Source organism: Neoarius graeffei, chromosome 3 (assembly GCF_027579695.1).
Source record: "Neoarius graeffei isolate fNeoGra1 chromosome 3, fNeoGra1.pri, whole genome shotgun sequence".
NCBI lineage: Eukaryota > Metazoa > Chordata > Actinopteri > Siluriformes > Ariidae > Neoarius > Neoarius graeffei.
This window is the reverse complement of record NC_083571.1, coordinates 94783948-94810822: the sequence shown is the minus strand read 5'-3', so window position 1 is coordinate 94810822 and position 26875 is coordinate 94783948. Positions and strand designations below refer to the sequence as shown.

Sequence of the window (26875 nt, the reverse complement as noted above, 5' to 3'; positions counted from 1 at the left end):
GTCTAGTTCATATCTAGAGTGTTTATACTGTTTATATTGTCTGAGTGTTTAGTCTGTGTCTTGTTTTATCTCGTGTTTATACTGTTTATTTATACTGTTTATATTGTTTGTCTGAGTGTTTAGTCTGTGTCTTGTTTTATCTCGTGTTTATACTGTTTATATTGTTTGTCTGAGTGTTTAGTCTGTCTAGTTCCTATCTAGAGTGTTTATACTGGTTATATTGTTGTTGTTTTTTTCAATTATTCTATTTTTATTTATTGCATTGCCTGTTTGCACCGTGGGTCAGAGAGGACTGATATTTCATCTGTGCTGTATGTCGAGCATGTATAGCATATTTGACAATAAAGTTGACTTGACTTCACTTAAAAACTGGTACAAGAACCAGTTTGAATCTATTTGAATTTTGGACCCCTGTGACACAAACTTTGTACCCTGATTGTAAAACAACCCTTATGGAAATAACCTGTCCACATACTTTTGGCCATATAGGGTCTTTGGGAACCCGCTATGACATCATGGCTAGCGCGCGTGCCCGTGGTCGAGAGCGCGAGGCGCTAGCCGGAGCCTACGAGCTGCTTGGGTTGGTTTGTAAGCGAGCTAGCTTTAGCAGTTTTGTGGTGTTTAAAAGAAGATTAGCCGTTAGACAGGCATTTTTCTCCCCGTTAGATACACAGACAGCAGCGTCATGAAGAAGCGAAGAGTAACTTGCCGTTAGTTAGTTAGTTAGTTAGTTAGCTAGCTAGCTAGTTAGTAAGCTAGTTAGTTAGTTAGCTAGCTAGCTGTATGTTTGTGTATTTCAGAGAAGCGCCACCCTCACCTCACCTCATCACTCTCAGCGCGCGAGGCTTGGGCTGGGAGCCGCTCGCGGACTGAGCAGGGCTGTGTCTGCTTTTATAATGGCGACTGTTATGTTCACGCTATTTGTCCGCCTTTGTAGATACTTGCAGGACCCTTGCCATGTCGCCAGGTTTCAGCAGCTCTGCGGGGTCAGAGGGACGTTTTCCCGCAGATCCGCCGAGAAGGAGACCGAGCAGGATGTGTCTCCTAACGGTGCGTGTATGAGACAGTGTGACTGTGATCCAGAAGGAGACACTGAGCCCAGGAAGACTGCGACTCTAAAACAACACGACCCGGTTAACAGCGAGAACCAGGAGGTTCCTGTGAGTAGCCATGGTGCTGAGAAATTAGATTCAAGAGGAAGAGTGAAGCCTCTCCGGAAGAACTCTCTGACCGATGATGTTGGCCAGGAGTTCATTATCGAGAACAAGTTCCTCTTCTACCTGTTCACCATGGGCACCGAACTGGGCAACGAGATGTTCTTCATCGTGTTCTTCCCCTTCTTGATGTGGAATGTAGATGCATGTGTGAGCCGGCAGGTGATCGTTGTGTGGGTCTGGGTGCTGTTCTTCGGACAGACCACCAAAGACCTGGTGCGCTGGACACGACCTGCTTCTCCACCCGTGGTCAAAGTGGAGGTCTTTTACAACTTCGAGTACAGCATGCCATCAGTGCATGCCATGACCGGAACCTCTGTCCCTTTCTGTCTTTTCCTGCTCACTTACAACCGCTGGGAGGTAATGCTCCAGTCTGAGTTCCTTGGTATCCTGTACCAGTCAGGGACGAGGGCTGGCATTCAGAATAATGTCAAAAATGTAGATGTGGATCGTTCTGAAATCTCATACTGAGGTGTAGTTCACTAGCTCTGTCTAATTTATTTATATTGAATCATTGTTGCATGACAGGTTATGCCAGGATCAGACGACACAATAAGTTTGTCTTTCACGAAGGTCACCATGTCAGTGTCGAGTGTTAAATGGTAGAGCGAGCGGCACAATGAACAGATGCTCTTAGCGTTAAAGGAGCAGTCCACCGTACTTCCATAATGAAATATGCTCTTATCTGAATTGAGACGAGCTGCTCCGTACCTCTCCGAGCTTTGCGCGACCTCCCAGTCAGTCAGACGCAGTCAGACGCGCTGTCACTCCTGTTAGCAATGTAGCTAGGCTCAGCATGGCCAATGGTATTTTTTGGGGCTGTAGTTAGACGCGACCAAACTCTTCCACGTTTTTCCTGTTTACATAGGTTTATATGACCAGCAATATGAAACAAGTTCAGTTACACAAATTGAAACGTAGCGATTTTCTATGCTATGGAAAGTCCGCACTATAATGACAGGCGTACTAACACCTTCTGCGCGCTTCGGCAGCGCATTGATATCTGAGCTCCGTATCAATGCGCTGTCAAAGCGCGCAGAAGGTGTTAGTACGCCTGTCATTATAGTGCGGACTTTCCGTAGCATAGAAAATCGCTACGTTTCAATTTGTGTAACTGAACTTGTTTCATATTGCTGGTCATATAAACCTATGTAAACAGGAAAAACGCAGAAGAGTTTGGTCGCGTCTAACTACAGCCCCAAAAAATACCATTGGCTATGCTGAGCCTAGCTACATTGCTAACAGGAGTGACAGCGCGTCTGACTGACTGGGAGGTCGCGCAAAGCTCGGAGAGGTACGGAGCAGCTCGTCTCAATTCAGATAAGAGCATATTTCATTATGGAAGTACGGTGGACTGTTCCTTTAAAGGAGAACTGAAGTCATTTTTTAACTTGCTTTATTTCTTAATTAATGTGTTGTTCAATTACGTTTTCGGTTTTGGTAACCTTATATTGTGACTCGTATTGGCAGCTAATTGCAATTAAATATTATACTCATCAGCCTATTTGGTTTTTCGCCATGTTGAATTTAGTTCATTTGGTCCATGGCAGGTGGCACGGTGGTGTAGTGGTTAGCACTATTGCCTCACAGCAAGAAGGTCCTGGGTTTGAGCCCCGTGGCCGGCGAGGGCCTTTCTCTGTGGAGTTTGCATGTTCTCCCCATGTCCATGTGGGTTTCCTCCGGGTTTCCCCCACAGTCCAAAGACATACAGGTTAGGATAATTGGTGGCTCTAATTTGACCGTAGGTGTGAATGTGAATGGTTGTTTGTCTCTATGTGTCAGCCCTGTGATGACCTGGCGACTTGTCCAGGGTGTACCCCGCCTTTCGCCCATAGTCAGCTCGGATAGGCTCCAGCTTGCCTGCGACCCTGTAGAACAGGATAAGCGGCTACAGATAACGGATGGACGGTCCACGGCAGGCGTCGCTTATCTGCGCGATCTTCACGAGACTTGCGTGAGACTTCGAAACGTGAAATGTCAGCCAGGTGTCAGTTCCGCCATTTTGAAAACTGTTTTCCAAACGAAATATTGCACAAAAATGAATTTAAATGATGATTACTGCCTACTTTTTTTCAAACTTTCCTGATTGCTATCAAAACAAACAAAACTTCTGGCTTGATTACATCTGCATTCGAAAGAGGTCGCGCGCATCTTTTGACAACATTGGCAGATGTTGGTCACTTTCTCTGTGTCCGAAATCGCTCCCTACTCACTATATAGGGCACTATATAGTGAGGACACCATTTTTTAGTGCTGTCCGAAACCTTAGTGAGGATTATTTACACCCTATATAGTGCATTCAAAGTATTGTACAACGATGATCACTAACCCAAGCAGTATATCCCATCATGCATTGTGGTCGTGCTGAAAGAAATCAAATTAAAAGTCTCAAATTTGATTTAATAAGAGAAGAAAGAATTCAGCCTTGATTTAAAAAGAACTGAAAGATGCAGGTACTTTGTATTGATTAATGTGGGAAATACGCTCGGTATAATATGGCTTTATCACAAAAATACATGCATGTGCTTATTATTTTGAAAACCCACCAGTCGACTGATCTGGCACGTTTTAATTGTGCGACAGTAATGACATTAAATACCAGCGCGATGGACTAGTGTCCGAAAGTTTCATTTTACCAATGAGCTCACTATATAGTAATTCCCTATATAGGGAGTAGTGAACAAGTGAGTGATTTCAGACACAGGGTTGGTCACTTTGATTTCCGCTGCATGTTTTACTTCGGTCTTACGATGTCTCGCACAGATCTCAGTAAATCTCGTTTACAGCCATTGCTTTGACATATGGACTGATATATTACATAGCATATTTCAAACACTCATAACTTGCTATAGCAGTGACAAAATAGCTATTAAAAATGTATTCCTATATTTAATAAAATGAGAAATAGAATTTTGATCATAAAAAAATTAGCCTTCAGTTCTCCTTTAAGAGGCTTTTGGGAAACCCACCACAGATTAGTACCATAAATGCTTGTCATGTCTTAGTCAGGAGACTGACAACATTACAAGTTTGATCACATCAGTCATCATTCATGTCTTTGCGCATCACTGGGGAGGAGGGTCAAGAAATTGTCAGTCATGGCTATCGAGGAGCATGCTGTAATATTTCTCAAACTGGTGATCGAGTGCAAAAAATTCTGACTAGACTGGGTTGACTTTTCATCAGGGTGTCATGGGGCATCCCCGAGGCTACATTGCTGTTCTTTGATTGTCACACTACAAGGCCTTTTTGTTGTTCCTGATTTAGGCCCAGTGCTGGAAATTTGTCATCCATGACATCATGATGTAAAATTTGGCCTGAATTTGTGGTCTGATCCTGGCATTACAGGTAGGTTTGCCAAAAAAAAAAAACCTTTGCATTGTTCAGTATTGAAAAGAACATTTTGGTACATTGCTCTGTTTGAAACATAACAAAGACTGCCAGGCAGATACACTGTATGCCCTAAAGTTTGTGGGCACCTGACCATCACACCTATGTTATTGAACATCCCATTATAGATCTAGTCCTCTTTGCTGTTATAATAACCTCCACTCTTCTGGGAAGGCTTTTTATTAGATTTTGGTGGGTTGCTGTGGGGATTTGTGATCATTCAGTCACAAGAGCATTAGTGAAGTCGGGCATATTGATATTGGGTGAGGTGGTCTGGGGTGCAGTCAGCATTTCAGTTCATCCCAAAAGTGTTCAGTGGGGTTGAGGTTAGGGATGTTAACCGATGACCGTTTGACCGGTGGTTGACCGAATCAACGTCAACCGGTTAATTTTTTGTTGTTGTTGTCGGTGAAGAAAAAAATCAATCGTTTTGAAGCTGCCGATTTTGGAGCGGAGAACCTGGAATTCTGTGTTTGTAAACGCTTGGGGCATCCCATGCAGTGTAAGGACGACAGCTGACAAATCAGAAACACCCATTCAGTCATGTCCCGCCCTCCCGCTGCCACTCTGTGAAAGAAAAGTGTAGACACAGGCTTTTTAGCTTACAAATTACTATTCTGTTTTTTTTTTTAAATTATTATTAGAAGGCACATCGAGTTTAGTCCTGCCTTGGCCAGTGCATTCTGAAGGTATGTTTCGGTCTGTAGCCAACAATGCATGTTATTGCAGATCATATCTCTCCACACAAACTAAAGGCGCAGATGCCGACTTTTTCACGGCTTTTTCATGGACTGTAACGGCATTTGCTTATGTAGTAATTTTAATACAGAATTTACTCTGATGAAATTATTCAGACACTCCTCCAACGCCCCCCCTAAAAAAAAATCGGATCTGCACGAGCCGTGAAAAAGGCGCGCCGTTTGCATCCCTGTTTAAACTCATAGATTAACCGACTTTAACCGGCTAATGAGGCTCGGTGGTCGGTCAAGATTTTTTTTTAGTTTTCGCCATCCCTAGTTGAGGTCCGGGATCTGTGCTGGACACTCAAGTTCTTCCACTCCAACCTTGGCACACTGTGTCTTCATGGAGCTTGCTTTGTGCACTGGTGCATTGTCATGCTAGAACAGGTTTGGGCTTCTTCGTTCCAGTGAAGGGAAACTAATCCCACAGCATATAAAGGTGTTCTATAAAATTCTGTGCTTCCAACTTTATGGCGCAGACCCACATACGGGTGTGATGATCGGCTGTCCACATGCTTTTGACCATAGTGCAAGTTCACATTGTAAGGTTGCAACATTAAATGACATACGGGTAAAAATGAAATGATTTAAAAACCATTAATACTTTTTGCATCTTATTGTAACCTCGTAAGTAAAAAGTGATAGTTTATTGAATTACTTGGAGTTCGTGTCCTGAGTTAGTAGTTTAGCATGTGGGAGTTAAATATTAGGGCGGCACGGTGGTGTAGTGGTTAGCGCTGTCGCCTCACAGCAAGAAGGTCCTGGGTTCGAGCCCCGGGGCCGGCGAGGGCCTTTCTGTGCGGAGTTTGCATGTTCTCCCCGTGTCCGCGTGGGTTTCCTCCGGGTGCTCCGGTTTCCCCCACAGTCCAAAGACATGCAGGTTAGGTTAACTGGTGACTCTAAATTGACCGTAGGTGTGAGTGTGAATGGTTGTCTGTGTCTATGTGTCAGCCCTGTGATGACCTGGCGACTTGTCCAGGGTGTACCCCGCCTTTCGCCCGTAGTCAGCTGGGATAGGCTCCAGCTTGCCTGCGACCCTGTAGAAGGATAAAGCGGCTAGAGATAATGAGATGAGATGAGTTAAATATTAAGTACTGCAAACGAGTCAAATCATTCTTTGTGGTTAAAAGTAGATCAGACCGAATAAACTGTTTGCACTGGATTTTTCCAGCCCTGGGACTGCCACCGATGATGGATTTATTTATTTTTCTTTTTATTATCAAAGCATTTGATTTATTCGTTGTTCTTGAGCTGTACGGTGTCTTGCAAAAGTATTCATCCCCCTTGGTGTTTGTCCTGTTTTGTCACATTAAAAGCTGGAATTAAAATGGATTTTTGGAGGGTTAGCACCATTTGATTTACACATGCCTACAACTTTTAAAGGTGAAAATTATAATTTTATTGTGACACAAACAATAATTAAGATGAAAAAACAGAAATCTGGAGTGTGCATAGGTATTCACCCCCTTTCATATGAAACCCCAAAATAAGAGCTGGTCCAACCAATTCGCTTCATCAATCACATAATTAGTTGATTAAGATCCACCTGTGTGCAATCAAAGTGTCACATGGTATCTGTATAAATCAGCCTGTTCTGGAAGGACCCTGACTCTGCAACACCTACTAAGCAAGCAACATGAGAACCAAGGAGCCTCCAGACGTGTCCAAGACAAAGTTGTGGAGAAGTATAGATCAGGGTTGGGTTATAAAAAACATCCCAAACTTTGAATATCTCCGGGAGCACCATTAAATCCATTATTTCAAAATGGAAAGAATATGTCACCACTATAAACCTGATGAGAAGGTCACTCACCAAAACTCACAGACCAGGCAAGGAGGGCATTAATCAGAGATGCAACAAAGACACCAATGATAACGCTGAAGGAGCTGCAAAGATCCACAGTGGAAATAGGAGCATCTGTCCATAGGATCACTTTAAGCTGTACACTCCACAGAGCGAGGCTTTATAGAAGAGTGGCTAGAAAAAAAGCCATTGCTTAAGAAAAGACGTTTGGAGTTTGCCCAACAGCATGTGGCCGACTCCCCAAACACATGGAAGAAGATTCTCTGGTCAAATGAGACTAAAATTGAACTTTTTGGCCATCATGGGAAATGCCATATATGACGAAAACCCAACACCCTGAGAACACCATTCCTACAGTGAAGTATGGTGGTGGCAGCATCATGCTGTGGGGATATTTTTCATCTGCAGAGACAGGAAAGCTGGATGACACTAAATACAGGGCAATTCTGGAGGAAAACCTGTTTGAGTCAGCCAGAGGTTTGAGACTGGGATGAAGGTTTCTGTTCCAGCAGGACAATGACCTTGAATGAATGAATGAATTAATTTATTTCGAACATGTATGAAAAATGTATGTAACTATTTGTACATACAAAAGAAAACGAGAAATTAAAAATATAAAATAACATAAAGAGCTAAGACATTACAAAACACCGCACATTGTTCGAAACATACTGCTAAAGCTACACTGGAGTGGTTTAAAGGGGAACATTTAAAATGTCTTGAAATGGCCAAGTCAAAGCCCAGACCTCAATCCAATTGAGAATCTGTGGTATAACTTGAAGATTGCTGTACACCAATGTAATCCATCTAACTTGGAGTCGGAGCAGTTTTGCTTTGAGGAATGGGCAAAAAGCCCAGTGGCTTGATGTGCTAAACATATATACACACACCCCAAGAGACCTGCAGCTGTAAGTGCAGCAAAAGCTGGCTCTACAAAGTATTGACTTTGGGGGGAGTGAATACCTATGCATACTCCATATTTCTGTTTTTTTCATCTTAATTATTGTTTGTGTCAAAATAAAACAATTTTCACTTTTAAAGTGGTAGGCATGTTGTGTAAATCAAATGGTGCTAACCCTCCAAAAATCCATTTTAATTCCGTCTTGTAATGCAACAAAACAGGACAAACACGAAGGGGGATGAATACTTTTGCAAGACACTATACATGTAAGATATCTGATTTTCCAGCAGTCCAGTAGGGATAGCCAGGGAGACCTTGGAGGAAAAAGTTGCGCTTAGCTTGGGCATATACAAAACTGTGGTGAGTAAGGTAGTTTTTGTAGTAGTCTCTTGCCCCTTTTCCACCAAAGCAGTTCCAGGGCTGGTTCGGGGCCAGTGCTTAGTTTGGAACCGGGTTTTCTGTTTCCACTGACAAAGAACTGGCTCTGGGGCCAGAAAAACTGGTTCCAGGCTAGCACCAACTCTCTGCTGGGCCAGAGGAAAGAACCGCTTACGTCAGCGGGGCGGAGTTGATAAGACCGCGAAAGATTGCTATTTTTAAGCGACGAGAAGCAGCAGCTGTACAAACGCGAAGTCATCCATTATTGTTGTTGTTGTTGTTGTTGTTGCTGCTTCTTCCGTGTTGTTTTTGCTTCGATATTCGCGCCAAGGTTTATGCAAACGTAGCGACGTAACTGACGTATACAGCGACATAATGACGTGGCTTCCCTTAGCACCGTGAGCTATGGAAAAGCAAACTGGTTCTCAGCTGGCTCGCAAGTTGAACGAGTTGTGTACCAGCACTGGCCCCGAACCAGCCCTGGAACTGATTTGGTGGAAAAGGGGTATCTGAGTGTTAGGTGCGATTCAGTCCTGCCTTTTATGTGTTGGTGCGTGCTAATGTATTTTGCACCTCTCAGATTCCAGAAGCTTACCAGGCTTCATTGCTAGGAACTTTCAGGATTTTCACTGTCCTGAAAATGCATTTATGAGCTGTTGATGCTTATTGCTTTACCATTGCAAGAGAAAACCAACACAGATCGCTGTTTATCACTTTCAGTGCTGGATTTCTACATACCTGGCTAGCATGTTTTCATGCTGCCATTTGAAATTGTATCTCAGGCTCTGCGTTGTCTTTTAGCCTGAAGGAAAAGTACCAAATTGGAGATCCTTTCTTATATCTCTGACTTCTACAGTAGGTGCTAGGCTTGTTTACATTTATGTTGGCTTTGTGTGATGCAAAGAAATCAGCAGTGCAGAGTATGAAACATGCATTGAAAGCAATTTCATTTCAGTACAAAGTAATTCAACATTGTGCATTGATTAATCAGTGAATTATTTGACCAATTAATCGGATTATATTACACGTTAGGCCTACTGGGTAGCATACTACTGAACCAAGTGCTCAGTATTTGTCATTCAGACAGTATGAGCGTTGAGGTGCTACGTGATAACAGCAGATGGCCTCTGAGCTCTTGGGTAATGTACAGGCAGTAAGGTTTACTCAGGTCATACACGCGGTGGTGTGAGCTCTAAAGTTCATTGAGTAAAGGCGAACGGAATTGTTGCAAGGACATGCTTGATATTGTTTCTGATGATTGGTCAAATACCAAAGGTTCCAGTTAGATATTATTTGTAATAGGTGAAAATTGATGGCAGCTGGTACTAATGGTTGGATCGTTGGTTTAAAGGTTGGAAGGGAGAAAGGTTTCTTTTATATGGTGTACTCCATTATCATTTTTCCTCTGCAATTAAACTTCCTCCTGTCAGGTTTTGTGTTTTACAGATGATGTAATATCGAGAAACGTCGACCACACAGCGAAAGCGTTTCTGAATGTCTTTGTTTCATTCAGTATCCCTCATGTATCACTGCTTTGTGCTCTGGCCTCAGACATAATTCAGATTTTGTAAAAGTCTGCATTAAAAGAGAATAATTTTTTGGGGGGGCTTTTTTTCACCTTTATTGGATAGGACAGTGTATAGACAGGAAATGAGCAGGAGAGAGAGACGGGGAGGGATTGGGAAATGACCTTGGGCCGGAATTGAACCCGTGTCCCCGGATTTATGGTATGGCGCCTTATCCACCTGAGCCACAACACCCCCATTAAAGGAGAATATTTGAGAGGTTCAAACAAGCTCCCATATTCTGTTCTGACCTTATTTTACATTCCTGCTGTTTTTTTTTTTTTTTTTTTTAATCCACAAAGAGGAATGAAGTCCCTGACATTGAGGTGACTTCTGTCTTTCACAAATTTGCAAAGAAGATAAGAATAGCAATATCACAACCCAAAGAACAATGGAGCTGGGGCATTGCTAGACTGTCTTCTCTTTGTGTCTCTTGTCAGCTGTGTTGACTTAAATCAGCAGATAGAACACGTTTTGTTTTTCTCAAACGTCTGTGCAAATCCTTCGCAGCACTTTGGCACACATTTGCTTTGATCGTAACCGAATGCAAAGCCATGTCTCTGTAGAGTTCAAAGCAAGGAGTGGCACTTCTGAGCACATTTATACCACAGGACATTGCCAATAGCAGCATACGCCTGTCTCCAACATGGAGGCCCAGTCTGTGGTAGATTTTCTTTCTGAAGTGCACATCGTCATCAGTGGTGTTTTGACATCTTTGTGGTTAGATTGAATGACCCTTGTTTCTACTTCAGCAATAATTTAGGAAATGTAGCTTTGCACAAGAGCAAAAAACGAGTCAATAAACACTCATTAGTGATTATCAAGTTTATCAACTTTGCTATACAACGTTTGATATAGGTGGGTAACTAAGGTAATAAAAAATACACTGTACTAGTTTATTTTAATCTTTGATTAGTTTTACACAGATTTTATGGTGGAAATATAGCTATAGAGATCTTGCACGTGACGTCACATCCGCTCCAAATTGTAAGCAGTCGCCATTTTGTCGGTCAAACGCCATATTTCCGCCGTCTTTCCAACACTGACTTTGGTTTTTGTTTCGCCCAAATCTACAAATATTACCGTGCCACAGTGCCGGAGAGTTGTATGGCATATAAATGCCACAACAGGAGAGGTCAGAAATCGGGAAGAAAGTTTCATAGGCTGCCACGGGACCCTGACAGGCGTGCAAAGTGGATTGCTGCTATCAGCCGGGCCGATGCAAACAACAAGAACAAGGCATGGGAACCGACTGGAAAGAACGATCACTGGCGCCTGTGCAGTGACCATTTCATCTCAGGTTCGCCATGTATTTATTTCAGTATATCCATGTGGTTATTCGCAACATAAGTTTATGACTTGCTCTAATAAAAAATTCCGGGAAGTGGGAACCTGAGAAAAGGCTTGGGGCGGGGGTGGGGGGTGGATTGGGTCTTTTAGTGGTGTGACAATCAATGTAGTCTCTAGATATAAAATTATTTTACACTTTTAGGGGTCACATGAATTTCTGTAAAGATAACTGTGCAGAGATTTATAAGCACGCAGTGCTTCACCACTGAACAGCGAGGGAAAGTTTATGAGGTAATTATACACGTCTGGGTATTCCACTGGCAGTTCCATATCCACTGATACGGTCGTGAAAACTACGTCCGGTAAGCCATAAGGGTCACTAATCCGTAGGTCGTTTATTTTAGACATGTATCTAATTATCTGTTCATTAGAAAAATGAGCCGTGTAGTCCGTCGGTTGAAATTTATCCATTTTGTACACGAGTGCAGCAGTATTCAGCGGTGTTTTTTACCGACAAGATGGCGGCTGTGTACTTTCCGGTCACGTGACTGCAAGATCTCTATAGACCCCTTTCACATGACGTCACCGCGCTGCGAGATTTTGTTAGGCGCCATATTGGAAGACCAAGTACATGCACTCACAATATAAAATAAAGTACGAGCGAGAGTAAAGTGACACGATGGATGATAATTCTGGTTATGTGAGTACATTACCAGTTGCAGAAAGGGCACGGTATGTGGAGAAACAGGCTGTGATTGATGGGTTTGACCCATATGATAAGACTCGGGGCAAGGGAGAATGGAAACATAAGGAGGACCCGACACCAATTCTGCCATCTGTTTGCTACCCAGACATTGTAAACTATTTGTTGTTTACACCCAGTGCCTACACTCAGTGTTCGAACTATGCCGATATTTTCGGGGGGCCCCTTTTTTCCCTTGGGGGTGTGTGCGCTTGCGCTTGTCTCAGAGCGCGGATCTCCAAACACATGAGAAGCCTATCTTACGCACATATCACGCGGACTCCACACACGCATCGCGTCTGAAGTCATAACTCATCAGGGGAAATCGTGTCCGCATTGGCATGTTCAAAAAACAACCTCGCGTCAACAATGATACCACACGCAAGGAAAAAAAAAACAGTCAGGCTACTCAACAACCAACCTGGCAGCAGCGAGCAAGCCCCAAACCATCCTAAATTATTATTATTATTATTATTATTATTAAATTGTAGAAGTCTGGGAGGCTTGCTCCTCATACAGTTATCAACCTGGGGCCACTTTAGCATGTTTTAAATCTGAATTTCTTGCGTTTGCTTACCTCAAAGTGTCCGCAGATCATGCACAGACTTATCCATTATATCCACAGTTTTTTGCCAAGTCTCACACAGGTTTCTTTCAAGTCTACTGTTGGGCCAATAAATCATAAATAAGGGCCCGTTTACACGAGGACGCTGTCGGGTAAAAACTAGGGATGTCCCGATCAGGTTTTTTTGCCCTCCGATCCGATACCGATCATTTGATTTTGAGTATCTGCCGATACCGAGTCCCGATCCGATACTTCTTATAATCCATAAAAAATAATAAAGACGAGGAAAGAAACGGATCCAGGATGTTACTCATTTTTTTTATTTAACACCTTATTTTAACATCCAACAACTCCGTTAGCAAACAGAGCACTTACGTGAGGTAGTTTGAACAATAAATAACATAAATTAAAAACATAACCTTAAAATACCTGGCAGCACACGCGCAGATATAGGGGGGGACGGGGGGGATTCGTCCCACCCAGATTTAAATTCACCTCGTTCGGTCCCCCCCACTTATAGGGAGGAAAAAACGTCTATGCTGTCTTTCTTTGCATAAGGCAAACCTCACGGAAAAATCAAAAGACTAATTACCATTCGGTTTATTGAGGTGCACAGCAGTACATACCGGTACATAGTTGCAACTGCGCAGACTGCACAGGTTGCGAGCTCGAGCTTGGTTGCTATGGTTACCCACAAGTTTGACAGGCATATCGGGGACAGCTCCTCCTAGTTCAGGACCCCAACATGGCATGATGAAGGGTGCCAAAAGGCAGAAAACGATTGCATCGTTTTTTTTTTTTTTTAAACGACTGTAAGTAAACTGTGCCTTACTTTATCATATCACCTTGCAATTTTTTGATAGTCTGTTCAAAGTAATGTCGTAGTGAAAGTAAAATCGTACGGAGTAGAGAAGCCTTTCTGGTAGCCTCCTTCTTTCGGTGGTAGCCTGTAGATACAGTGCTCAGAAGGCAGTTTTAATGTTTAATCTGGCGTTCCCTGCCATAATTTCAGCGAGCATATTGTTTCATAAGGAGACTTTGCGAAGAGTTGTTGACCGACTGCCGCTCACGCAACACACAGGCATAGTTAGAAAGTCAGGATGCACTGGTTTACACTTTACACACACACACGTAGCCCAGCCTCTCGCTATGGTTAACAGTTGGAACTTAGCGGTTTTAAAACTAATTTTGCAGTTTTGCAATTTCTGTGCGTGATGATAATGTGTAAACTTTGGATTTCCATAGGCTATGCTAAAATGTTATCATTGTCCTGGCCTGCAGGTAGTTCCTGGTGATGGCAGTGAGGGAGGTGAAATAACATGTATACACACTACCGTTCAAAAGTTTGGGGTCACCCAGACAATTTTGTGTTTTCCATGAAAAGTCACACTTTTATTTACCACCATAAGTTGTAAAATGAATAGAAAATATAGTCAAGACATTTTTCTGGCCATTTTGAGCATTTAATCGACCCCACAAATGTGATGCTCCAGAAACTCAATCTGCTCAAAGGAAGGTCAGTTTTATAGCTTCTCTAAAGAGCTAAACTGTTTTCAGCTGTGCTAACATGATTGTACAAGGGTTTTCTAATCATCCATTAGCCTTCTGAGGCAATGAGCAAACACATTGTACCATTAGAACACTGGAGTGAGAGTTGCTGGAAATGGGCCTCTATACACCTATGGAGATATTGCACCAAAAACCAGCAGCTAGAATAGTCATTTACCACATTAGCAATGTATAGAGTGGATTTCTGATTAGTTTAAAGTGATCTTCATTGAAAAGAACAGTGCTTTTCTTTCAAAAATAAGGACATTTCAAAGTGACCCCAAACTTTTGAACAGTAGTGTGTGTGTGTATATATACACTGAGTGCAGAATTATTAGGCAAGTGAGTATTTTGACCACAACATCCTTTTAATGCATGTTGTCCCACTCCAAGCTGTTTAGGCTTGAAAGCCTACTACCAATTAAGTATATCAGGTGCTGTGCATCTGTGTAATGAGAGGGGGTGTGGTCTAATGACATCAACACCCTATATCAGGTGTGCATAATTATTAGGCAACCTCTTTTCCTCTGGCAAAATGGGTCAGAAGAGAGATCTGACAGACTTTGAAAAGTATAAAATTGTGAGATGTCTTGCAGACGGATGCAGCACTCTTGAAATTGCGAAGATGTTGAAACGTGATCACCGAACAATCAAGCGTTTCATTGCAAATAGTCAACAGGGTCGAAAGAAGCGTGTGGGGAAAAAAAAGGCGCAAAATAACTGCACATGATCTGCGGAAAATCAAGCGTGAAGCTAACAAGCAGCCATTAGCATCCAGTTCTGCCATATTCCAGAGTTGCAACATTCCTGGAGTGTCAAAGAGTACAAGGTGTGCAATACTGAGGGACATGGCCAAGGTAAGGAAGGCTGAAAAACGACCACCACTGAGTAAGGCACACAAGATAAAACGTCAAGACTGGGCCAAGAAATATCTTAAGACTGATTTTTCTAAGGTGCTGTGGTCTGATGAGATGAGAGTGACTCTTGATGGGCCAGATGGATGGGCCTGTGGCTGGATCAGTAATGGGCACAGAGCTCCACTCTGACTCAGACGCCAGCAAGGTGGAGGTGGAGTACTGCTATGGGCTGGTATCATCAAAGACGAGCTTGTTGGACCTTTTCGAGTTGAGGATGGACTCAAACTCAACTCCCAGACCTACTGCCAGTTCCTGGAAGAAACCTTCTTCAAGCAGTGGTATAGGAAAAAGTCAGCATCTTTCAAGAAGAACATGATTTTCATGCAGGGTAACGCTCCATCTCATGCGTCCAAATACTCCACTGCGTGGCTAGCCAGTAAAGGTCTGAAAGGTGAAAAAAATAATGACATGGCCCCCTTGTTCACCTGACCTAAACCCCATAGAGAACCTGTGGTCCATTATAAACGTGAGGTCTACAAAGAGGGAAAACAGTACACCTCTCTGAACAGCGTCTGGGAGGCCGTGGTTGCTGCTGCACACAATGTTGGTCGTGAACAGATAAAGAAATTGACAGAATCTATGGATGGAAGGCTTTTGAGTGTCCTCATGAAGAAGGGTGGCTATATTGGTCACTGATTTGTTTTTGTTTTGTGTTTGAATGTCAGATATGTTTATTTGCAAATCTGGAGTTGTCATATCAGTGTACCTGGTGAAAATAAATAAGTGAAATGGCTACATATTTGGTTTTTATTAAGTTGCCTAATAATTCTGCACAGTGAAAGTTACCTGAACACATACATATTCTCCTAAAATGGCCAAAACTAAAAACACCCCACTCTAACTTCCATACATATTCAGCTTTGATATTTATGAGTCTTTTTGGTTGATTGAGAACATAGTTGTTGTTCAATAATAAAACTAATCCTCAAAAATACAACTTGCCTAATAATTCTGCACTCCGTGTATATATATATGTATGTGTATATATATATATAATCTACACACACAAAATGGAATCATTTGCTGACAGCTCAGTCCCCCCCAGTTCAAAAATCCTATCTGCGCTCCTGCCTGGCAGGAATGTAAACAAATAAAAAAAAAAAACCTGCCACAGTGCCAGTAATTTGCTTTTAAGAACGCATCTCACAGTGGTATACAGTAATTTCAATTAAGGAAATGAACGTTTTTCTTGATGAAAACAAGCATTTCTACCCTTTCAGGTTTGAGCCTGTTTTTGTCATCCAACACGTTTGCAACAGCACTAAAAACTCGCTGTATTGAGTCGGGTGTTTGTTTTTCAGGTGCCGTATCAGGTTTGTTGTATTAAATGCGGCCCTTTCCTGTCCACCCCTTGAAATTCCAGCTTTACATATTTCACAGTTTGCTATAGCAATGTTGTCATCAACTTTGAAATACTGCCACACCGCAGACATGCTTTGCTTTCCGCTTCGAACTGCTTCCGTGTTCAACTTTGCCGGCAACGGGCAGCCAATAACCAATAGCGTCTCCGCTACAAAGTGATGTCATGCCGCACGTGTTGATGTTGCTGTGTTGAGACAAGAGGTCTGGTCTCACTCTGTGCCAACGCATAGCTATTGATGTGTTAAAAATGAGAATATATTATATAGATATATATCCGATCCCTGATCGGGAGGTAATGCCCGATTCCGATCGAGTCTGAAACCACGTGATCGGGCCCGATTTCCGATCACGTGATCGGATCGGGACATCCCTAGTAAAAACGACTAAATATTTTATCAGAAGTGCCTTTCGTTTACACGAGGACGGCGTTTCCGAGGCTGAAAAACGGATAAAATTGAAAACGCCTTCCAGAGTGGATAAGTTAAAAACGGCCCCCGTTGCATATCCATCTAAACTACCCAATACGCGAAACTCCGCTCGGATCTGCTCACGTCGGGTACGCGTTTACGTCATACATGTTATATACTGCACATGCCAGCCCGGGAAGTAAGAAAGTAAGTAAAAAAGTAAGAGCATGTCTGATTACATCGATCCAACGGACCTTCAAGCTGCTCTGTGTTTTAATGCAGTAGATGTGTTTTCCTGCTCACCTGCCCGGCTGGAGCTCCTCAGTTTGGTGTCGCCAAGTTACACACACACGCACGCGCGCGCCGCCTATTCAAGCCGCTCGTGAAACCATTTTTTTTTTAAAATAAATTTTCATACATACTCAGTATTAATTAATTTAATATGTATATGTGATAATTATATGTGATTAATGTATAATTAGTATTTACCCGCCATCATGTCATCATTCATATGGACCGCAATGGAAATAAGTTTTAAACTTTCTTGCGTTATCCATGTACAACTAGTGTATATTTTCCATATTGTATTTATTATATCATGTATATACATTGGTTTACTAAATAAACAAAAAAATAAATAAATAAAAATAAACCCGAGACTGAAAACAAAACTAGCAGCCGAACGGATTTATTTTGCTGAGATGGACACTGCCTTTTCTCTTCTTCACCGAAACAAGAGTGAGTGTTACTTAATAAAGGCAGATTAAAAGAGTTTCGGTTTGCTCCTGCTCCTCCCTCGAGCACTACAGTACCTCAGCCGGACCGGTGTTCTGTAAAGTTATCCTAGCAAGTTCTCATACAGACTGTTTTATTATTCAAAACAAGTCATTACAAATTATTTGACTCGGCCAAAGACTCGACCAATACGCACAAAACATAAAAATCGGCAAATGCGTGAAATTCTCACCGATTTTCTATCAGCCCAGCTGATCAGTGGGACAAAACTACTGTTGAATTTTCCTACCCTCCTGGATTTCGCGCATGCGTAGTAGGCTTGGTAGGATAACTTGACAGAACAGCAGTGCAGATCAGACAAGACAGAAGACGTTGCGCATGCGTGCAGACATAGCGGAGACATTTATGCATCACCGTATAGACGCAGATTTCCTCCTTGAAAACAGTCGTATAGACGCGGAAAAAAGTGAGAACAAAAACGGACTTTTGCGTTTTTGTTTTATACCGTCCCCGTGTAAAGTGGGCCTGAAACAGCTCAGATTTGTTTAAGTCGTTTGCCACTCCACTTTATTCTCATGGGTTCACTTATTTCCCCCTAATCACGAGTTTGTTGGTCTTCCAAAATGGCGCAGGGTCTGTTTACTTCCGGTTTCGGGTGACGTCAGTGAAAGGGGTCTATAGTTATACAGTTCCAGTCAAAAGTTTGGACACACCTACTCATAGGTTTTTCTGTATTTGACTATTTTCTACATACTGAAGATATCAAAACTATGGAATGATGTGGCAAACAAAGTTTGTTTTTACAAAATACACCAATATGTTTTATATTTTAGATTCTTCAAAGTAGCCTTGATGACGCTTTGCACACTATTGGCGTTATCTTAACCAGCTTCATGAGGTAGTCATCTGGAATGCTTTTCAGTTAACTGCTGTGCCTCGTCAAAAGTTAATTAGTGCAATTTCTTGCCTTCTTAATGCGTTTGAGATCAAATAGTAAATAATAAACATGTAGTAAAATAACCCTATTCCACAACTGTAGTCGTCCATATTGCATCAAGAACCGCTCAATTAAGTGAAGAGAAATGACCTCCATCATTACTTTAAAACATGAAGTGTCTTTTCATGAGTAAAAATAAAGAAAAAACATCGAATTAGAAGGTGTGTCCATAATTTTGCCTGACACCGTATAGTTCATGTGAAATCTATACAGGATTGGGAAGCGTGACAATATTACTGTAATATCATATGTCAGAATACACTTTACACAGGATTTGATATACTTTTCTAACGTTTTCTTAAAAATAGCATTCGCAAATACTGAAGCAGGTGATTTTATCTTAAAAATATTTAGTCAGGCTTTAAGCTTGTAAAATGTATTCCAACCCCAATTCCAAAAAATTTGGGACACTGTGTGTAAACTGTAAATAAAAACAGAATGTGATGATTTGTAAATCTTGGAAACCCTATATTTCATTGAAAATAGTACAAAGACAACATATCAGATGTTGAAACTGAGAAATTTTACTGTTTTTTGAAAAATATATACTCATTTTGAATTTGATATCAGCAAAACGTTTCAAAAAAGTCGGTAAAGGGGCATGTTTACCACTGTGTTGCATCCTCTGTATTTTTAACAACACTGTAAATGTTTGGGAACTGAGGAGACCAGTTGCTGTAGTTTTGAAAAATAAATGTTGTCCTGTTCTTACCTGATTCACAATTTCAGTTGCACAACAGTTCAGGGTCTCCTTTGTCGTATTTTGCATTTCGTAACGCACCAAGTGTTTTCAGCGGGAGCCAGGTCTGGACTGCAGGCAGGCCAGTTTACCACCCGGACTCTTTTACGATACCGCCATGCAGTTTTAATATGTGCAGAAAGCAATTTGGCATTGTCCTTGCTGAAAGAAGACAGGCCTTCCCTGAAAAAGATTTTGTCTGGATGGCAGCATATTGCTCTGGAACATGTATATCGTTAATGCTGAATGATATGCCTTCCCAGATGTACAAGCTACCCATGCTATGTGCATTAATGCACCCTCATACTATCACACGCACAGATATAGGGAGGACATAGCCTGCACAAAGGATTTTTTTTGTTGATGGTGGTAATAAGGGTGTGCAGTCCTTGTCCGCACTGCTTCGCTCCCCGCTGGGGATCCAGATGGCAAGCAAGGGAGCAGGATGACCAGGTCCGATGGGGTGCTGCACCTCCAATGATGGTTCCTGGAAGGATGGGGGAACATGTCTGCGTTGGCCACAGGAATTGCCAGAGCGTTTGGACCGCCTGGCTTTCAGCCTGTGTTCATCCTTCTACTAATGGTTCCAGGAATCGCCCCCTTGCGGGCGTTGAGGTCGCAGGACTCTGAATTTGGAAGGGATTCCGAATTACCATCACTGATGCTGGCTTTTGAACTGTGCACTGACAACAAGCCGGATGGTCCCTCTTTTCTTTAGCTTGGAGGATGTGGTGTCCATGATTTCGAAAAAGAATTTCTACTTTTGATTCATCAGACCCCGGGACAATTTTCCACTTGGCCTCAGTCCATTGTAAAAGAGCTCAGGCCCCAAGAAGGTGGTGGTGTTTCTGGATATTGTTTAGATCTGGTTTTAACTTGCATTTGTGGATGCATTAATGAGCTGTTTTCACAGACAGTGGTTTTCTGAAGTGTTCCTGAACCCATACAGTGATTTCCACTACAGACACATGTCTGCTTTGTCTTTCACAGAGCAGTGAACCCCTCCGTATCTTTACTTCTGAGAGACAGCCTCTCTGGGATGCTTGTTTTATACCCAATCATGTTACTGACCTGTTTGCCAATTAACCAAATTAGGGGTTTTTTTTAAGCATTGCACAACTTTTTCAGTCTTTTGTTGCCCCTTTCCCAATTTTTCTGAAACGTGTTGCTGACATCAAATTCAAAATGAGCATATCTTTTTTCAAAAAACAATTACATTTTTCAGTTTCAAAATGATGTAGTCTTTGTACTATTTTCAATGAAATATAGGGTTTCCATGACTTTGCAAATTATCACATTGTTTTATTTAGAGTTTACACAGCGTTCCAACATTTTTGGCAGTGGGGTTGTATTTATTACATTCCCCCCCCACCCCTTCTCCCTAAATTAACCTTAGCCAACTCCTACCCACGTCTTTTTGAAACAGCTGCTCATGTTGTGTTGCATGGCAGTGAAACGCACTTGGAAGACCGTGCTATCTACCCTCTACTGTACATGATCTCGTAGGCTAGTGTTGCCGTGATTGGTGGGAGAGAGAGTGTGCCATCCCTCCCACCTAGAAAGAATGGTCAATTCATGTATCTTAGAAAAAGCATTGTGATATACTGTATTGTTGTCATATCGCTTACCCCTAGTTTCACCATGCTGGACAGGCCACACTCAGCATTCTTGGGAAAACGCCCATGGCTGCTTTAAATCTTCGGTTCAGTCTCAGCTGGAACAGAAACTTCCAGATGGAATGATAAGACGTTTGTGTCCATATCCAGGATGGTTTTATTGCTGATTTTGCTACATACCATTTTTAAAACTGTTTTTACTCAGGGTAATTATCTTTTATTTTATAATCTGTGCCTACTTTTTCTATTTTTCATTTCCATTGTTCATGTTAAGAGCACTTCATAACAAAAGCAACATTTCAGTGTCTGTAGTTGCAGAACATAAAATTTGTACAGTACTGATACTTAAGAAAGCAATGGGGGGGCGGCAGTATAATCACAAATCTGCTGTTCCTCGCTCATGTTGTGTTTGGATGTGAATTGGCATCTGGCACAAATTACGACTGCCGCAGTCCATCAAAGCCATCATTAGTGAATTATGTAGTAAATGTGGCAGTTGAAATTAGTGTAAACAGTCAGTCTGAACAGTGGAAATAGTTGCTTAAAATGTATAATACGCTTTCTTCCCTCTCTCGGTGTCCCAGTATCCTTTCCTGTTTGGACTGAGTGTGGCCACATGCTGGAGTTTCCTGGTATGCATAAGCAGAATCTACATGGGAATGCATTCTGTCTTGGTGAGTCAGACCTTCACTAGAGATTCACTTTTATACATGACAGAAACCTACATTTAATTTGGAAGCTCATATTTTTTACATCCTGACTTGAGCATTTAGAAACTGTTGTCTTTCCTGGATTCAAGAGCAATATCATGATCAGTCAGTCATAATAGTGCAATTTGTGCCATTGTGTTCCTCTCGCTCTCATTCTCTTATCCGTTCCGTTCCGTAATAGAGCGTATTTCGAGCTCATGATCCATTTCAGCAACGACCCATCCAAGAGAAAAGAAAATGAAGAATAGCATCCTTTTTGAAAAGGTGGCTATGTAATGTGCTTATACAGTTAACCATGAAGCAGCTGCAGTCAGAAGCTGACTCATAACTGTTATCTCGTACACCTCCGCAGTCCAGGCCCCTCGGGATGGATGCAGAAGCTCACAAGCTAAAGCCGTAGATCAGTGAGTCATCATGGCTGACTCATCGTAGCATCTGCTTCACTCTGTTAATCACAGGACACTGGTTCTGTTAGCAGGTTTTATCAGTTTTTCTTTGAATGGGCGCTTGCTGTCCCAGAAGAACCACCTAACAATCAGCATTTTGGCTTTCTGTGAAATCAGGGATTCAGACTGTCATAGAGTTGTTAATAGTCAATGCTGCACTGTCGCAGATCGATAATGAGACCTCTTGTCTGCATGCGTGTGTCTCCCCCCCCCCTTCTTTTAATAATCTTTAAGACTTTTGTGACCAAGTAAAGTATAAAATCATTTTGCACCGTTGAAGATAACATTGAGTATAAATACTGATGTGCAAGGCATTCAGGGTGATTTATTTATTTATTTTTCCCTTTAAAAGCTAGTGTTGCGTGCTTTCAGTATTTTACATAACACTAGTTTCATCTTACTTTCAAACAGGTGCCATTAGGCTTCCCTTTTCTCAGTACGGGAAACCATGTTAAAAGTGTTGTTTATAAGCGTGATCTCACACACACTGGAATATTTCTTTGAGTAATGCACTCTTGAATAAGTATCAGTGACGAAATAAAACATTTTTTGTTAGATCCTGCTGTTGGTTAGTGATAAAAACATGGTATTATAGTTCCTGTTCCTGGTAACAGGGTATACAAGGCTGACATTTTCTCTTATAGTCAGCAACTTCTGGCTGATTACTCTCTTGCCTTCAATGCGTATTTACTATCATGATAGTAATTGCTGCCAGGTCATGATGGTCTGCTTTATCATATGTTAAAAGTTATCCTGTAATCTCCTTCCAACCTTGAACATACATCATGCCAGATCAGATAGCAGGGAGGAACTGGTGAGCCATGCACTTCACACCTGCCAGCATGAGAACAGTGCCAAACCCGCTGGAGCTCGCAGCTTTACTGGACATCACTGGAAAAGCAAAGGAGACAGATGATGAGCAGAAGTGTGCCGTGAGATATACAGTAGAAAGCTTCAGGAGCGGTTTGTGTCCATCGAATAGAGGAGCTAAGCCTCCTTTGTCTTTTACAGAAAAAAAAATTTAAGAGGTGTTTTTTGTTTTTGTTTTTTCTTTGCATCCACATTGCCTTGTTTGCGGTTAGCAAAAGATTATTTTGGATTTTTTTTTAAAAAACCAAAAAACATTGTAAGGAAAACATACAATTAGTATAAAGTGTTAAGTCTAACAAGCCCAGCACTTTAGACTCGCACAGCCATCAGTGACCGTCTTGCCAGGTAATTAAACAGAGTGACGCGTGCCCTAGATATGAGTTTAATATGAGCTATAATCTTTCAGTCAGTTTATTTGGATAGCACTTTTAACAACAGACATTGGCACAAAGCAGCTTTATAGAAAAATAAGGATTTTAAACACATGAGCTAATTTTATCCTAAATAAATTTATTTATCTCTGATGAGCAAGATCTACTCCAGATCTACTCCTTTACCTCCATAAGTTAACAAAAGGCTTGACAAAACAGATATGTTTCAGCCTAGACTTAAACACTGAGACTGTGTCTGAATCCCGAACACTACTTGGAAGGCTGTTCCATAACTGTGGGGCTTTGTAAGAAAAGGCTCTGCCCCCTGATGTAGCCTTCACTATATGAGGTACCAATAGATAGCCTACACCTTTTGATCTAAGTAGGCGTGGCAGGTCATAAAGGACCAGAAGTTTGCTCAGGTACTGTGGCGCAAGATGATTCAGTGCTTTAAAGGTCAATAGTAGTATTTTATAATCAATACGAAATTTGATTGGGAGCCAATGCAGTGTGGATAAGACAGGGCTGATGTGGTCATATCTTCTAGTTCTAGTAAGGACCCTTGCTGCTGCATTTTGAACTACAGTGGGGCAAAAAAGTATTTAGTCAGTCACCAATTGTGCAAGTTCTCCGACTTAAAAAGATGAGAGAGGCCTGTAATTTTCATCATAGGTATACCTCAACTATGAGAGCCAAAATGAGAAAAAAAAATCCAGAAAATCACATTGATTTTTAAAGAATTTATTTGCAAATTATGGTGGAAAATAAGTATTTGGTCAATAACAAAAGTTCATCTCAATACTTTGTTATATACCCTTTGTTGGCAATGACAGAGGTCGAACGTTTTCTGTAAGTCTTCACAAGGTTTTCACACACTGTTGCTTGTATTTTGGCCCATTCCTCCATGCAGATCTCCTCTAGAGCAGTGATGTTTTGGGGCTGTCACTGGGCAACATGGACTTTCAACTCCCTCCAAAGATTTTCTATGGGGTTGAGATCTGGAGACTGGCTAGGCCACTCCAGGACCTTGAAATGCTTCTTACGAAGCCACTCCTTCGTTGCCCGGGCGGTGTGTTTGGGATCATTGTCATGCTGAAAGACCCAGCCACGTTTCATCTTCAATGCCCTTGCTGATGGAAGGAGGTTTTCACTCAAAATCTCACGATACATGGCCCCATTCATTCTTTCCTTTACACGGATCAGTCGTCCTGGTCCCTTTGCAGAAAAACAGCCCCAAAGCATAATGTTTCCACCTCCATGCTTCACAGTAGGTATGGTGTTCTTTGGATGCAACTCAGCATTCTTTCTCCTCCAAACACGACAAGTTGAGTTTTTACCAAAAAGTTCTATTTTGGTTTCATCTGACCATATGACATTCTCCCAATCCTCTTCTGGATCATCCAAATGCTCTCTAGCAAACTTCAGACGGGTCTGGACATGTACTGGCTTAAGCAGGGGGACACGTCTGGCACTGCAGGATTTGAGTCCCTGGCAGCGTAGTGTGTTACTGATGGTAGCCTTTGTTACTTTGGTCCCAGCTCTCTGCAGGTCATTCACTAGGTCCCCCCGTGTGGTTCTGGGATTTTTGCTCACTGTTCTTGTGATCATTTTGACCCCACGGGGTGAGATCTTGCATGGAGCCCCAGATCGAGGGAGATTATCAGTGGTCTTGTATGTCTTCCATTTTCTAATAATTGCTCCCACAGTTGATTTCTTCACACCAAGCTGCTTTGTCTTCCCAGCCTGGTGCAGGTCTACAATTTTGTTTCTGGTGTCTCTTTGGTCTTGGCCATAGTGGAGTTTGGAGTGTGACTGTTTGAGGTTGTGGACAGGTGTCTTTTATACTGATAACGAGTTCAAACAGGTGCCATTAATACAGGTAACGAGTGGAGGACAGAGGAGCCTCTTAAAGAAGTTGTTACAGGTCTGTGAGAGCCAGAAATCTTGCTTGTTTGTAGGTGACCAAATACTTATTTTACCGAGGAATTTACCAATTAATTCATTAAAAATACTACAATGTGATTTCCTGGATTCTTTCCCCCATAGTTGAGGTATACCTATAATGAAAATTACAGGCCTCTCTCATCTTTTTAAGTGGGAGAACTTGCACAATTGGTGACTGACTAAATACTTTTTTGCCCCACTTTAACTGGAGCTTGTTTATGCACTTATTGGAACATCTGGACAGTAAGGCATTACAGTAACCCAACCTGGAGGTAACAAAATCATGAACCAGTTTTTCTGCATCATGTAGTGACATTTCTTATCTTAGCAATATTTCTGAGATGAAAGAAAGCTACCAGGGTAATGTTATTGATATGAGTTTCAAATGAAAGACTGGAGTCCTATGATCACACCAAGGTCTTATACTACTGCACGTGAAGAAACAGAAAGGCCACCCAAAGTTACTTTGTAATCAGAAAACCTATTTCTAGCTGCATGTGGTTCTAGTACAAGTCTTGTCAGAGTTAAGCAGAAGGAAGTTAATAATCATCCAGTGTCTAATGTCCTTTACGCATTCCTCAATTCTATTAAGCTGGTGTGTCTCATCTGGTTTTGCAGAAACATAGAACTGTGTGTCATCAGCATAACAGTAGAAGCTAATACCATGCGTACAAATAATATCACCCAGAGATAACATACAGTGGTGGTTGAAAGTTTGTGAACCCTTTAGAATTTTCTATAGTTCTGACCTAAAACATCATCAGATTTTCATACAAGTCCTAAAGGGAGATAAAGAGAATCCAGTTAAACAAATGAGACAAAAATGTTATACTTGGTCATTTATTTATTGAGGAAAATGATCCAATATTACATATCTATGAGTGGCAAAAGTATGTGAACCTTTCGCTTTCAGTATCTGGTGTGCCCAACTGCAACTAAATGGTTCCGGTAACTGTTGATCAGTCCTGCACACCAGCTTGGAGGAATTTTAGCCCGTTCCTCCGTACAGAACAGCTTCAACTCTGGGATGTTGGTGGGTTTCCTCACATGAACTGCTCACTTCAGGTCCTTCTACGACATTTCGATTGGATTAAGGTCAGGACTTTGACTTGGCCATTCCAAAACATGAACTTTATTCTTCTTTAACCATTCTTTGGTAGAACGACTTGTGTGCTGAGGGTTGTTGTCTTGCTACATGACCCACCTTCTCTTGAGATTCAGTTCATGGACAGATGTCCTGACATTTTCCTTTAGAATTTGCTGGTATAATTCAGAATTCATTGTTCCATCAATGATGACAATCCGTCCTGGCCCAGAAGCAGCAAAACAGGCCCAAACCATGATACTACCACCACCATGTTTCACAGATGGGATAAGGTTCTTATGCTGGAATGCAGTGTTTTCCTTTCTCCAAACATAATGCTTATTTAAACCAAAAAGTTCTATTTTGGTCTCATCTGTCCACAAAACATTTTCCCAATAGCCTTCTGGTTTGTCCACATGATCTTTAGCAAACTGGAGATGAGCAGCAATGTTCTTTTTGGAGAGCAGTGGCTTTCTCCTTGCAGCTTTGCCATGCACACCATTGTTGTTCAGTGTTCTCCTGATGGTGAACATTAGCCAA

The 26875-nt window shown here is 41.8% G+C and overlaps 1 protein-coding gene across 1 annotated transcript in view; it reads left to right on the top strand.

Moving 5' to 3' along the window:
* Positions 1-539: 539 nt before the first annotated feature.
* The window catches only part of sgpp1a (sphingosine-1-phosphate phosphatase 1a), a 39903-nt gene continuing 13567 nt past the window's right edge, over positions 540-26875 (top strand). Inside the window, exons 1-2 of the mRNA XM_060917678.1 lie at positions 540-1574; positions 21495-21584. Of these exons, the coding sequence (XP_060773661.1) occupies positions 897-1574; positions 21495-21584 (768 nt within the window). The 5' untranslated portion in view covers positions 540-896. The remainder of the gene's footprint in view (positions 1575-21494; positions 21585-26875) is intronic.